This window comes from Camarhynchus parvulus, chromosome 2 (genome assembly GCF_901933205.1).
Source record: "Camarhynchus parvulus chromosome 2, STF_HiC, whole genome shotgun sequence".
NCBI lineage: Eukaryota > Metazoa > Chordata > Aves > Passeriformes > Thraupidae > Camarhynchus > Camarhynchus parvulus.
In genome coordinates, this window is record NC_044572.1 from 44,110,223 (window position 1) to 44,125,877 (window position 15,655).

A 15,655-nucleotide genomic window follows, 5' to 3' on the forward strand; every position below is an offset into this window, starting at 1 on the left:
TTTTCCAGCATATATTCCCTAGGCTTCAATGCCAGTCAGAAAAGCAGCTAGGAAGCTCAGGCCAACACATCCAGACATCCTAGACAGAGTGGTGTTTCAAGACTTACTCACTTAACCACACAGACCCAAGATGAAAGCTAAATTACTTCCTTGCATCCTGGGCAATGACAGTGTAAGTTCACAGGCCTTGCTGGGGTGTGGGAGGCAGTGCCTCAGTCCCCACAGTCCATGCTGGGAATGAATGTCACTTTTCCTCAAGGGCTGGGGGGAGCTGGGCTGGCCCTGAGTCTGAGGGACCAGCTGAGGACTGGGACTGCTCCAGCAGCTCTTGCAGCCTCCCTGGAACAGATCCTGACAGAAAGGGCCTGCACCCAATGTGGGAAGCAGCCAAGGGCTTCCAGAGGAGCTATGCTGGTCTCAGTCACAGAACTGTTAGGGTTGGAAGGGTCTCTGCTGCCAAGGGTTCCTATACGACCTAGAGGAGGTGACACAGGAACGCATCCAGGAGGGGTATGAATGTCTCCAGAGAGGGAGACTCCACACCTTCCCCAGGCAGCCTCTTCCAGTTCTCTGCTATCCTCAATGTATAGAGGTTCTTCTTCATGCTAAGGTGAAATTTCTCGTGATTTAGCTTACAGCCATTGCTCCTTGTCCTGTTGCTGGGCACTATGAAAAAGAACCCGGAACTCTCTTCGCATCTGCCTTGGGAGACATTTATGTAAATTTGTGAGACCTCCCGCACTGTGTCTTTAGACTGAACAGGCCCAGCTCCTGCAGTCTCTCCTGCCCTCATAAAGAGATGCTCCAGTCCCCTCATCATCTTTGCGGCTCTCCACTGCACCCTCTCCAGTAGCTCGTCCTTCTTGTACTGATGAACCCAGAACTGCACACGAGACTCCACATGTGCCCTCACCAGGGCTGAGCAGAGGGGCAGGATCACCTCTCTCGCCCTGCTGGCCGCATTCCTCCCGACAGGCCCGTGGCCCCCACCACACCCGGTGCCCGCCGTGTCCCTCCCGCCCTCACGGCTCCAGCGCTGCCAGGACGCGGAAGGGCGGGGCGGCAGAGGCCGGCGCGAGCCCGGGCCCCGAGCGCGCACGCGCCGTCCCGCCCGGCTCGGCCAATCCGCGGCCGCTTCGCCACCGCCCTCCCCGCGCCCGCCGCGCGCGTTCTCACGCGCCTCAACGTCAGCGCCATTCGCCCCATTCTGGAGCCACCCCCGAGCGGCCGGCGGCGCCCATTGGCCGCGGCGTGGCAGCGCGTGCGCGGTCAGGGGCGCGGCCCCGCCCCGTCTCCCCTCAGCCCCTCCGCTCTCTGCGGGCCGCGTCAGGCGTGGGGTGCGCGGGCCGCCGGGCGGGCCCGGGCAGGATCCGCCGCCGCCGCAACAGCCGCAGCCGGGCGGCCGCGCTCGCCGAGCAGCGGGAGGGCCGCGCCGCTCACCTCTTAGCCCGGGCCGCCGCCGCCCTCCTTTCCCCACCCGGCCGCCGCCATGGCGGAGACCGAGGAGCGGGAGCCTGGACGACTTCTTCGCCAAGCGGGACAAGAAGAAGCGGAAGGAGAAGAGCAGCCGAAGCGCCGCCGCCGCTGCCGCCTCTAGCGCTTCCAACGCCGGCTCCAACGCGGCGGGCGCGGCCGCGGGGACCCCGCGACCGACTGAGGGCGGCGGCTCCGGGGCCGCCGCCGCCTCCAGCGCCGCCGGCGGCTCCTCGGCCAAGGCGACGAGCAAGGTGCGGGCGGGGAGGCCGCGGGTTCCTGCCGGCAGGGGCGCCGCCGCCGCCCGGCCATGCGGCGCCCGGGGCCGTGCGGGGCTGGCGGCGCTCCCGGCCCCGCCCCGGGGCCGCCGGGCGGGCGCTGCCGCCGCTTCTGGTGCTTCTGGCGGGGTGGGGCGAGCCTTCCTCGGCGGTCCTTGCCCTGGGGGAGGCGAGAAAGCTGGGCCCCTTCCCGCTCTGCAGGGGCGATGCAGCCCGGCACTCCCTCCCAGGTTTCTGGGTGTTGCGGCCGGAACCGGAGGTTTGCGTCAGGTGCCACCTGGGGCTGTGCAGCGTGGCATGTGGACCTTGGCGATAAGATTCCTCCAGAGTCCGCCCAGCTCTGTGCCTCGTTGCCAGGCAGAGTTTTGCTGGCAATAGGGTTTTTTGTTTTCTTGGGGGTTTTTTTGGTAGCGTAATACAGTGAAACGATGAGAATGCAGGAGAAGCTTAAATGTCCGTAGTTGAGTTAGTAGCTCTCTGTTTCTTCCTCCGCCCTTGTTCTTCCTGCCAACAATATAAGCACTGAAGTAATGAAATTTAAACCAAAAGTAACTATGAGAGCTCTAATGCTTTATATTTTAAACGAGTTTTAAGAAATACTCTACTGCTGCCTGATGGTTTTTTAATTGTGGAGCTTGACACGTGCAGTACCTTTGTTATATATTTGTCTGCTGTAGACCAAACAGATAGGACCTAAAAAATTACTTGCACCTTTTCTCTCTATTTCTGGTTTGGTTTTTTTTGTCTCTTGGTATTGTTTTCCTTTGGAGGCTTCAACACTTAGTAATCTGAGGATGTGTTCCCTGTCTTACTGCTATGGATTGAATCTTTATCCTTATAACATTATACTCTGAGTATAAAAGGATGGCTTGTGAAATCATTTTTGGAAGTTAGATGCCTTGCCTCCTTCATGCTTACATAGAGGATCAGTGATTTTGTTGTGCTAGATTGATATAAGAGCTCTTATGCTGTATATTTCAAAATGAATTTTAAGAAATACTCCTGTTGTTGTTTCACCTGGGGAGCTTGACACGTGCAGTAGCTTTCTAAGTAGATCAAGGTCAGTGCTAATCTTTCAGCTGCTCTTCTGCTCACTTGCTTGCAAAATATCTGGCTTTGACTGAAGCTGGTACTTGGATTAGAAACAAAAGTCATTAAATGTGAAAGGTATGTTAGCTTGGAAACTAATGTTTCCATGGAGATGGGGATTTAAGAAATCTAAAAGATTTTAGAACTGTAGACTGCTGCTCTTCCAGAAGACTGAATCTGCAGCAGACAGTGCAGTTAACATGAGGTCACTTCCTACTTCTGCTGTTACTCTAAAGCAGGTCAAAGTTTTTTCTGTTGGAGATTGACTGTCGAGGAGATCCCATCACAGGGCTCCAAAAGCAGCTTTATTCTCAGCTGTTCAGCTGAAAGGGGGCTGTACTTTTGGCAGACCTTGCTCACAAGGTCCTCCTGTTTGGAGGAATATAACTGCATTTTATATAGTGTGTAAGAATTAGGTAAACTGCTAATTAGGCTCTGTGTGTCTTAAAGCTGGGACTGGAAACATGGGAGGACTGCTTGTCTGTTCTGGTCCATTTTTGGTCTGCCTTAATAATCCCAGAATCTCCTGGTGACACAGTAGGACAAAATTGCCTCCACTTAGGCGAGTCCCTCTTTCCCCAGACAGACTCCCATTTTAGAACCCTCAAGTGGTTCTCTTGAAAGATAGACACATTTTATGTACTAGGATTGCTGTGGTTTTGAAGCTGACCTTTCTGCTGTTACGAAAACACTGCTTAGGAAACAAGGCTGTAAATGTGGTTGTGAATGTGAAAAAGTCAAATGTACCATTATTGATCTTTGTCATAAATCAACTGTAAGCTGTTCCAAATGTTCTTTTCTGTTTGGCTCATGAGATAGGTGATGGAAAAGTGAATTTAAAGCTTCATGTGCATTCAAGCTGTTGTAAAAGCCTACTGTTAGTGAAAGGGAGGTCTTGCTCATGTATTGCCCTGGTCATGACTGCAGGGTCGTGTTCCATACTATGTTGTTGCTTGATTTCCTGATGTGTCTTTGCTGAGGTGATATGGTTTTCTTTGCTTGAATGACTTCTTGCTGGGGCGTTTCTTAGCTGTTCTAGTGAGTTAAGTCAGCTCTCAGGTGCATCCCTGGTGACACACAGTGATTTAGGGGATGAGGGCGTACAGTCCTTTCCTCTCTTGGCAGCGGGGCACACAGTTAGGTTTCTCCTGGAACTGTACCTTCACCCTCAGGTTTTGGGGTTTTTTGTATTATCTTATGTTCTTCTTTTCTACTTTGGTTATAGAGAAAGTGACAACTTATATTTTTCTCTTCTTACAGGAAGAGGATGATTGGAAGGAGTTTGAACAAAAGGAAGAAATTGATTATAGCGGTCTTAGAGTTCAGTCCATGCAAATAAGGTACTACTTTTTCTTTTTTTTTTTTTTCCTTCAGTATAATCCTTACCAATGTGTAAAAAGGATGGGTTTTTAATACAGAGCTGCTTTCATGGAGTCCAGTTAAAGAGAGGTTTGATATGTTTCTGATAGTACACAAGTTTGCTACTGGGTAATATAACTTTGACTAGTCTCTGCCAATGTTCTCTTTATTTTCTGAATCTGTTCATACACTGTTCATACTCAACAGAGCTATCTGTTTTGTTTGGGACTCAGGATTTTTTTTAAATGCTTAATATTCTGCTCCATAAAGACAGTCAAGTAGGAATTCCTAGGAGTAGTGCAGGATAGTAATTCCCACTGAATCATTTGACCGCTGTAAGGGTATCTGATTCAGTCTGCTCAGTTGGGGAGCAAATTCCTGAACTATTGCACTTGAATTTCAAAAAACCAAAAATACAGTTGGTAAAAGTAGCATCCCATGATAAAATTGCGCAGGATTGATGAATCTAATCCACGATTCCTTGTTTGTTTTTTTCATTAGACTTTTCCTGTTGTCTGGTGGAAAGTAAGTCTATTTGTGCCTGTTCTTGTTTAGAAATAAAACTTTTCATCAGGTCAGAAAAAGGGTTTTTATGACCTCAGTTGTAGACTGAGAATATCAGATAATCCTCATTGTCCAGATATTGGTGTTCAAAATAATGTCATCTTAAAATCAGCCTACCTGCAACCAGTGCAATAGATGCGTTCTTCACTGTTTGAGCAGGTCTGACATTTCTGGAATTATTTACTCTTTTGGATCATGGCATTTCCCCTACTCCTTTCAGTTAACTAGTCCTTTGGGCCATTTGCAGGAGTTTGTCCCACTAGCTGTCTATAGCACTGAAGTGTCACAGTGGATAATCACATGTCTGATCAGACAGCCAGTTAGCTGCAGCTTAACTGACTGCTGGTGCTGTTTGACTGAAAAGCCTCTACTTTGGTTTTCCAGACAAAGACCAGCATTCCAAATACTTTTCATTCTGTGGCAGATTTTCAGGCATGTGGAAGTTTTTGCCACAGGATTTTGTAACCATTCAATTAGTGGATTCAAGGGAAGAGTGGAGAAGTAAATGGAAAAAAAAACCCCACTAGAGGTTATAAATTAGCCATCTCTGGAGGTCTCTTTGATGAAACAAAGATACCAGAGTGTCTGGTGGGGGTGGGATGCTCCCTGTGCTTGCTCTGTTGTAGTTAAGTGTGTAGACAATGCTTCTGACTATCATTTAAAATAAGGTGTTTAGGCCCTTGGGCCACCTTACCATGATTGTTACTATGTTTGGATGAAGAGTGAAAGGCCATTTACAGGCATTTTTTTTCTGTTCTCTGACCATTACTTACACAGAAAGCTTACACAGATCATGATTAGTAGGATTTGGTGTATTATGAACTTCTGAATTCACACATTACTGCTGTTGAGATCTCTGTCTTGATTCTTTTCAGCAGCCTCACCCTCCACATCTGTCCTCCTTTACCACAGCTTTCTGTAGTAGCTTTGGCCAGCAGATTATTTTGTGTGTCTGACTACATCTATGCAAAATAAAATAGTCTAAATAAAATACAGCTGAGCTTTTGCATTGGGTCTGTCTTTGAAAAAATAACATTTTTCTGTCTTATGCTTTTTTTTTTTTGCCTGCTTTAAGAGAAGAGATCTGAGTTTATTTGTGGATTGTATATTACCCATACATATAAGGGTATTTTTTAGGTGGTTGTGGTTATAGGAAAAGTGAGCTCAGGACTTGCTTTCTTTCAGCACTACTCCACTATTTCTTCCTCTTGACTAAAGCATTTTATGGAAGCTGGACTTGTAGACCTTTTCTGCTTTATCTTGTCATCCCTTTCAAATACATGTCTGTGTTAGTAAGAAAAAAAGCCTTTCTGCTCAAAATAAGATGCCAATTTCTTTGATCACTTCGTTCAAGTTGAATTTTTTTTTTTTATTCTTTTAGGAGCTTTTTTCCTTTTCAGTTGCCAAGTTAGGTAGCATCATGCCAGAAATTGTTCAGATGGAATTGCTAGTACAGTGAGTACAGGACTAACGTAGCCTAGTTTAATTTAGTGTCCTCATCATGGCAGCCGTGGCATCTTGTCTTACAGGGATTGTGTAATATCTGACAAATCTCTTAAACCTCTGTTTATAGGGTGCCACTGATTGTTTTTCTCTTACAGTGAAAAAGAAGATGATGAAAGTGAAAAAAGAGAAGAACCTGGTGACAGTTGGGAAGAGACTGGTAGTGGTGGCAGTGTAGACAGATCATCTGGTCCTTGGAACAAGTCAGCTCCTGCACCAGCCCCTGTCGTTGAACCAATTGGTAAATTAAACTCAGACTTGTTTTTTTTTTCAGTCAGAACTGCATCAGATTGAATTAAGCTCTCAGTGGGTAGAGCTCAAGGAGCAGCTCCTGTTCAGGCATCCTTTAGTGAACTAATGGCTGTTTTGGCATGCCAGCCATCAAGGAAACCTTTGTGTCAAGGGATGTGAGGAACAGAATTGAATTTAAAGTATCTATGAGCATTGAATTTAAAGTATCTATCAGATACTTTAAAACACATGTGGAAGAGTTTTTTTTTATTTCCAAATTCAAAATGGGGGGAAGGAGTCTGTCTTTGCAGGACATCCCTCTGTTTGGCAGTCTGTAAAATACCTGTTGGAAGCATTTCTGTTGATCTAAAAATGCTGCTTTAACACTTCAGTGGATTTTCAGCCAGTATCTGATCTGTTGTGGCCATTAGTAGCACACTTTTCAAATCAGTTTTTAAAATGTTGAGAACATGACATTGCAAAATTGATTCTTTTAACTAGGATAGGATTCAGGTTTTTTATGAACTTCAGTATATTAATGTCAGTGGAGATAAACCACTCAGTCATCTCTGAGTTTGGAATATTCTTTTCCACTGAGAAATTAATTGAAAAATAGCCTGTTTTTTTTCTTGTTTGTAAAGGAGGTAAATCTAATTAGTGTTACTTCATCTTAGATTTTTACCTTAAGTGCAGACTGTTTGGGCAGTCCCCTCTGCATCTGGAGAGGTGTTTTAAATAAGATTTGGCAACTATATAATTATGTGTTTAGATCTGTTTTAAATATGTTTAAATTGTTGCTAATAAATTGCAAGCGAGAAACATGAAGTCCTCGTTAGTAGTTTGGATTCCCTAAACTTTGAGAGACAATACTCTAGAGCCACGTTTAAATTTGACTGAGTGTAGGTTAAGTTAGGTGACACCTGATTTCCTGCCTTGTCTAAAACTTGCTTCCAAAACGTAAAAGGTGGAAAAACATACTCGTAAGATTCTTTTCATTTCTTCTTTGTGAGTTTTGTTTGTGTGTTGGTTGTTTTGAGTTCTTTTCAGCTATGAATGCAGACTTGTTCCCATGTGTGAATCCTGTTGTTTTTCCTAGTTACAGAAACTCCAGAACCGGTGCAGACTGGTGGCGTGTACCGGCCGCCGGGGGCCAGGGAAGGTGGGCGGCCGCGGAGAGCACAGCAAGGACCACCAGAGATCTACAGTGACACACAGTTCCCCTCACTGCAGTCCACCGCCAAGCTTGTAGACAGTCGAAAGTAAGTGCATTCCACTGATTCCCCAGGAGATCTCTAACTGCCTTCTCTAAGTTCTTATGTTGTCCTAGTGCTTAAGCCTGAATCCTTCCACAGAGGAAAGAAATAACTAAGGGGTGATAAATGTGTTGTCCGACTCTGTTCCTGTGAAATAACTTTCATAGGATGTAGCACAGCGAGATAGTCAAACAAGACTGCCAATTGTGTTCTTTGACAGTCGAAGGATTTCACTGAATATTTCTGGTGCTGACAGCATCTGCTTCCCTCAGACACTAGACTAGCCATGGTGAGGCTCTGTGTTACTTCCTTCAGCAGAGAGATGTAGAAGTCCTGAGCTTGCAGCCTTCTTGTTAGAGATGTGGAAGTGGTTTAACTGGAGGAGTGCAGTATAACTACAAATCAATACACTTGCTGTCTGAGCTGTGATTTACAGAGACAAGCTCCCCCAGTTTTGCTGAAGTGTTTTGTATTATGTAGTGCTGAAGACTTTGGTCTCACCCTATCTTTCAGTCCTGATCTTTCTATAACCTTGTTCCCAGTAGAAGAGATGGCTAGGTCAATACCTAATTCACTTGGGGGATTTGGGGTGGTTTTTTGTTCTTGGGTTTTTTTCCCCTCTTGCTGGCTATGTTACTGTTTAATACAGCTTAGGAGAAGCTTTGTTTCGTCTGCGTATTTTTTGGTGTAGCAAAGGAGACACGCTGTTATTGATGCTTTGTGATTTGAATGCACATTGAGCCAAGATGAAATTCTGAATGAACGTTCTAGAAAATTACTTCTGCTTTCTAGAATCTATTTTTCATAAACAGGTTAAATTTACTGTCAGATACTTTAATAAATAATCTTAATTTTTAAAATTTAAATAATTTACTTAAATTTACTTTGCGAATGTTAATGTAAGCTGTACTGGGTGATGAGCTTATTTTGGAGATAAGGTTTTAAAAAGAATTGCTTGGGAATGTTTAGGTGTTCTCTTAAACTCTAGATCTTTGTTTTGTGTTCTTAATGTTTTTGTTGGGATGGGGTGGAAATGGACTGGAAATTCACAATTCACAAGTTAGTGACAAGATATTTACTGATTACATTTATTTTCCCATAGGGATAAAGAAATGGAGAAGAGCTTTGAAGTAGTAAAATACAAAACTAGAGGTAGGGATGAGGTCTCAAAAAACCAGGCACTAAAACTTCAGCTAGACAACCAGTATGCTGTGCTTGGGGATCAGTAGAGCTGCACACACATTACAATTAAGGAATGCTTTTTTGGTAACCCTTCTACTAAGGTAACTAAACTACAGCTAACAGCTATGATGAACGTGCCACCTTATTTCTGCTGGATCTACTGCAGCAAGTGCAGACTGCTTTGACATAAGTGATTGGTTCTCCTGCACTATGGAAGCATAATATGTTGCAACTTCTCCATTGGATATGGGGCAAATTAATGTAAATGATTGAACAAGAGTCATCAGTGTGCTTTTATTGCTCAGAAAGATACCTACAGCCAGTGGTCATTTCAAAATCTTTTTATGTTCAGATACTGAGCCTTCGTAAAGGTTGACTACCTCAGACTTGATGCACTCATTGTGGACACCATGTGGATCACAACTTCTGGAAGAGAAGGTTACAGCTGTTTTAGTGGCCATCTGAAACTTGAAACCAGCTCTACTGGATTCCTGTGAGAAATCCTGCAGAAGTCAGCCATTTGGTTCCAATTTGCTATAAAAAAGATTTAAGTGACCTTAATGACAAACGTGTTCGTTCCCCTTCTGAGGAATCCTGTCACGTGTAGCCATAGCCTACTAGAGACTTCTGGAGCGTCCCATACCACTCATACTGTCCAAGTACAACAGAGCTGTAGTTTGTTTACCTTTCTAGAGTGCTGTACGGAAGTAACTGCAAAACAAATTAAAACTCATTCAGTGTCAGATTTGAGGAATGATGGGTTTGAATGGTTTGTTTGCATTAGCCATTTTCTAAGTTGTCTAAGTGTTTTTTCTATTATCCACAAAAGAAATGCCTGCCTTGTTTCTAATATTGATTTGCAGTATATTTAAATAATGGTAAACTGTTGTAGTGAAATAGGGTTTTATTTTGGTTTTTGTCATGAAGTTTGTCTTTCTCACCCTTAAGCACTAAGACTTGGAGTTTTGATTTGGCACAGAGGTATCCAGACTCCTACTACAGTCTTCAGAATTTGTCCTTTAATAATGAGACATGTGGCAGTAGTGATACTAGATAAAAACTGTCTTCTATCAAAAACAATTATTCGTTTATTGAGGAGTGATGCTTACTTGATAAACAGAATAGCTTAACATACAGAGAGATAACTAAAGCTGGTAAGCCTGATTTGTATGGCTACTTCTGTGAAGCATACAGCTGTCTGAGGCAGCAGTCCTCCAAGTATAACTCATAATTGGTGTTTTCTCACAGTCAGAAAGTTTAGTAATGATGGAAGGCAGTGACTTCTTAAAGTTACTTAATTTAGTGGAAGTAGGCAAAATGGCACTGGTACACGAGGAATATAGGACATTGCCTGTAACTGTTTCAGTGAACCAAACCTGTCAAGTACCAGAAGTGTTCTGCTGTAACTGTTTTTCTCTTCTCTGAATTTTTACACCAGAAGCAAAATGAAGTACAATAGTGGTGTGCTCCAGTGTTGAGGTTTCTCAGAGTAAATGCCAAAAAATAGACCCAACATCCATAAGAGTTTCCAATGGCAAGAAAAACAAGGGAACAAAACAAAGCTTGCTTACATGTGTCAGAGTACTGTGTATGTGCAGAAGATAAGGATAGTCCAGGAATCACCCAGTTGGGTTCCCTTTGACTAACTGCTGACTTGCTTTAAATTTGCTTCTCTGAGGTCAATGCAGATTTTGCTGTTGACTTCAGTGGGGTTGGGATTTCACCTGGTTCTTTTGAGCACAGATTAAAACTGGCCTTGCCCTTGCAGAGTTAACTGTCCATGAAAATTCTGCTAGAAGCTGCTATTAAAGATAGGGCTCAAGAGACTATTCCTAAAGTTGGAGACTTCATTTGGAAACCAAACCCCGCTGAAAGACTGATACCAATACCTTGGACTCTGAGCCATGTATCTTCCTTGAAAATCCATTGTTGCCAGCAAAAGTGTTGTTGTCACAATTTCTGTGGAATTCATGGTAAATGGACATGTCACTTGATGGGGTAGAGATGTGAAGTCTTATGCTTTTCCTGATGCTCTAGAGAGATTGCGATCACTAATGCACATGAATAGAGTTTTAGTCTCCTGTGTGAAGGGTAGATGAGACTGTCCATTGTACCACCTTTATCTGAGGTTTTTGGGCATGAATCCTGGCAGTTCAAGAAAACCCTGTAAAAGTTTCAAATCAAATAAAATGGAAATATACATGGATTCTGGAGTCTAGTGAGTCTTTACGTTTTAGTTTGAGCTCATGCCTACAATAGCAGAGGAAACAGAGCATTTGGATCTCTTCAGGGATAGGCCTTGGGGCAGGCAGTTGTCCTTATGGTCAGGTGGGCTCTGTTTCAGAGCTTTTAGCAGTGCATATCAATACAACATTTATTTATACATAGAAGTTTAGTTTGCTACTTGTTCCCACCATAGAAGATTGGTTTGAGATTGTGAGTTGAGTATGAATGAAGTTTCGATTTGCTTTTCACTTCAAAGTACCTCTGCTGAATTAAAAAATGGGGAATAAAAACATAACCTCTGCATGGCTGCTATCACTGGAGCCCATCAGGTACTGATAACTAAAGGTGTTCCTTTGGGGGCTCTTCTTAAGCATATCATTTCAGTTTCTTTCTGGAGGCATAAGGAAAAAAAATTGGAAATGCAGCAGATTTCCATAGTACAGAATGTTAAACTGTTTTAAAAGAAGTGTTTCTCATGTAAAGTATAGCTGCCAGCAGCTATCAAAATGCCAGTTGTCAGTATCTGCCTTGTAATTGCTCTGTATGCCTGAAATTTTGAGTCAGTCCTCTGCAGAAGCTTGGTATGCTTTGGAGACTCTGAAGTCCAACTTTATCCTGGTTTATTGTTGCTTTCATTTAAGGCATGCTAAGAATGTCCTTTTCATTCCTTCAAAATGCTTGTTGAAGGCTTATTCCATAAATGAAGCGTTGTCAGTTGTAGAAATGAGACTCTTGATGCCAGTCCATATAATGGAGTTGTGTGCTGCTTCAGGGACTCCCTGGCATGTGACATGCTTTTATGGTGGGCTGCTTGTTAATTCCCAGCTTAAAGGTTCTGGTTTACTTTCTCTGGCTTACAATAAAACATAGCCATAAAGTTACCAGTTTGCTGGTAGAACATGGACATGTCCAGTGCTTACTGGGAAAAGAACAGTTTGGATTTGTGTTTCTCAGTGATAGTCTGTATTTAAGGATGTTAAAATGCTAAAAACAGGTAATTTTAATCAAGTTAGACTTCCCAAATGCCTGCTGTAGGTATCTGAAATCTGTATTTACTTGAGCTGATGATAAATATAGGAGAGGATTAGTTTTGCCCCTGCCCTTCTCTCCCAGTTTAGCTGTTCAATCTTATTTAAAAATGAAGAGTAATTGACAATTAAAAGTGACTGTCTCCTGTTGCTTCAGTTTTATATTTGTGGCTAGCTCTATCAGTCATGTCCACAGTAACTTAGATGAATTTTTAATGGTAGCAGTTGTGCTAGATGCCTGACACCACAGGGAATATGGCTTTTGGTATTTGACTGTATCTGTCAGCTCTTGGAAGCTTTGACTACACCATGGCTGAGACCCCAGTGTTGTTCAGGTCAAGTAAACACAATATAAATTTGATTGGGCTGCACATCTTTGGCATTTGCTTATCTGAACTTTTGCAATAGTTGTAGCTTTTTGCCTTTCTAATTTCAGCCTGTTTGAGCAGTTTTAAACCTGCTTGTGGTTTTCTTTCAAATACCCTAACTAAAATGGAGCAGGGATTAATAGGGCTTCATGTCCTTAAATAAGGTTGCTTACTTACAAAGTAGTAATATTATTCTCTCCAATATTGACATGGTCAGAAACTTATACCTCATTGGCCCAAGAAGGTAAATTATACCAAAACCACCTTGGGTACTATATAATCTTTATGAACAGCCACAATCCAGTTTTTTTTTGCTGGACTGAAACTTAGTTCCCGAATTCTTTCTCCCTGTTTTCAGCTTTTGATGTTAGAACTTGTTTTCAATGTTAAATAGGGGCTTTTATGAGGCAGTATAAGAAAACAGAAAGTGTACTCAAACTTCAAGTATATGAATTATCTATGTAAAGAGGGGATGAAATCTGACATACATTTGCAGATAAACTCCAGAAAAAGCTACAAAGACAGCTTGTCTGTGTTGAGGTTAATACAAGAGCCTGCAAGCTCTAGCAGTTGGAAGAAGCGACAGCAGAAAACAGAACTGAGGAGTCTAAGTCATTGCAATTGTGTATCTAAAGTTTGGCTTCTTGAGCATCACCTGTTGCTCTGCCATGTTCTGTTTGAAGTGAAATAGAGTAGGAAGGAAGATTAATAAATAAATAAATTAAGGAGAGTGGAAATGATGCAAATAAAACATAGGTGCTGTAAGAAGAGAAGGATTAGGAGGGCTGTTTTCTAAATGATAGCTTTAAGTGCATAGCCTGAGACGGGGTGGAGTGTCAGTTGTTGGATAGTACAAGTGCTGTGTGGGTAGGCACTGCTTGCACATGTGACAGATTCATCTGATGTTAAATCAGCAAAACTGTTAAAAGTTCAGTACTTGGGGAAGGCAGCACATTTTATTTCTTCCTTTCAATAAATTGGGAGAATGTGTTCACAGAGAAGGTAGGATTTTGGGTTGGTATGAAGCTGACCTGTTGCCTAAAGAGAGAACTGAGGACAAATTTCAAGATGGCTCAACAATCCTCTTAGGAAATAAATTGTGTATTTAAGAAAATTATTTTTCTCTTCTGCATGATTAAAGGCTGAGGCATTGTTTCAAATAGCTATGAAGACTTTTTTTATGAATGAAGTTAACTTCTAAATGGTACATACATCATGGGTTTATCTTCAGTTGCTTAAGAGTATGTGTTGATGCAGCAAGGTTAACGAAGTTCAGTGTTCACTTCAGTGAAGTTCTGCTTAGCCAGAGTACAAATACTAAAAACATATCACAGTATCAATGAGTAACCAGGTAAAGCAGTGTGCCTCAGCGTGTCTGGAGTATTGGATTGGAAAGTGTCATCTGAAACAACTGTGTGCACTGAAAAGAAGCCAAGCCCATTTCTTAGCAAAAGCATGGGAAGCATGGGACCAAGAGAGTGGGATTTGGCCTAGGTTTTCTACTGAGCTGCTATGTTCAAGTAATTTAATTTCACTCTGCCTCAGTTTCCCCAGCTGTACCAAAATAACCAACAACCTACCTCACAGGGATGTTGTGAGGCCAAAGCTGTTCTTTGTCAAGGGCTGGGGCTGATGGAAGGTTCTACAGAGGACTAAAAATCTTTATTAAAATTAGCTTTTATTATAGTATTTTAATACTACTTTGGCAAAGGCTTATCTTATGGAATGTAATATACGTTCTATTTAAGTATTATGTAATTTGACTTATTTTAGTATGTATGAGTAAGGAAAAAGTTCAGGCTGAGCACTCAGCTGGTATTTCCTCTATTCAATTATATGTGCAACCCAAATGGCATATTGATAGGAGGCTCTTTGTTTTTATGTGGAACATATTAAAATCAATATTGCTTTTATTTTGTAAACCCCATGACTGAAATAAAATCCTGCTCACAGTTGATAGCCATTTCTTATAATGTGGCTGTTTTAAAGTTTGTTCAAATCATGTGAACCAGAAGTGTTCACTCTTGATACTAAGGGGTACTTTGTCATAGGAATGTGTTTTTCTTCTCCTCTCCATGTGTTAACACTTTTTCCTGCTCTTTATTCTTAATACTTAAGTTGAAGTGGCATGCAGATACAAAGGAAATAGGGAGAGAGAAAAATCTTCAAAACTTGTAAAATCTGGTATTAAGGCAATTTGTAGAGGAAGGGAATGAACAAAAGGGAAGTAGTTGGCCATGGAGGGGGTTTTGTGAAATAAACAAAAGGGAAGAAATTATCAAAAACTTGGGTGTGAGTGGGGTAAGCAGAATAGGTAAGAGGAAGGAATACAGATATAGCAGAGGCAATTATCCTACTTATTATCTCCTGATTTATCAGTTAGCTGCAGCTGAAGTAACATGCAGTAGCAACTTACAAATATGTCTTTATCTGCTTTTGCTGGTGATTTCAAGGTTCATTGCTCCCCTTTTACAATGGGGCTTCAAAGAGAATCAGAAAACAACACTATGGTGGCCTCCATGCAGACAAATGAGAGCTCTGGTGGGTCGTGGAGAGAGATGAGGCCCAAGCAGTTACCTTCTCTTATTGACATTTTTATCATTGCAGCACCTTCAAGATAGTTGTTATTGTGCATCAGCTGTGACAGTTCTCTGTCAGAAATTATTATTGTTAAACTTCAACTAACTGTGGCAGTTGCTTCAGAGAAAATGTTTAGCTAGATGAATAAGCACTGAAGAATAATATGGGGCTTTTTGGAATACTTATGATGATGATGGTAACAAGTGATATTAAGGTCCATATATTTATTGGTAGGTGGCTTAAAATGACTTTCATATATGTACCTTATATGGGAAGGAGAATTGCATTTAAGGTGTTTGTCATGTATCCCTCTATTAACAAATAAGCTACCTTAGTTTTACTGTCCTTCCAGCTCCAAGGAGCTGCTTCTACCATTCTCTTACCACTTTCCTGCCTTATTTTTCTAATATGTCACTTTTTTAAGGTGCTGAAGAAACAGCAAATATTCATTGAGATTATCACCTCTAAGAGAAATAGATGCTGTAATATTTTTCTGTATTGTTCTGTCTTTAATACAGCCT

General features: G+C 42.3%; 1 protein-coding gene across 1 annotated transcript; it reads left to right on the forward strand.

Moving 5' to 3' along the window:
• The first annotated feature begins 1,350 nt into the window (after positions 1-1,350).
• On the forward strand, positions 1,351-15,608 carry CDV3 (CDV3 homolog). Its single transcript, XM_030970564.1, is given in 6 exon segments — positions 1,351-1,510; positions 1,512-1,727; positions 4,101-4,180; positions 6,365-6,507; positions 7,594-7,756; positions 8,853-15,608. Coding segments are annotated over 6 exon segments (750 nt in total). The 5' UTR covers positions 1,351-1,489; the 3' UTR covers positions 8,980-15,608.
• The last annotated feature ends 47 nt before the right edge of the window (positions 15,609-15,655 follow it).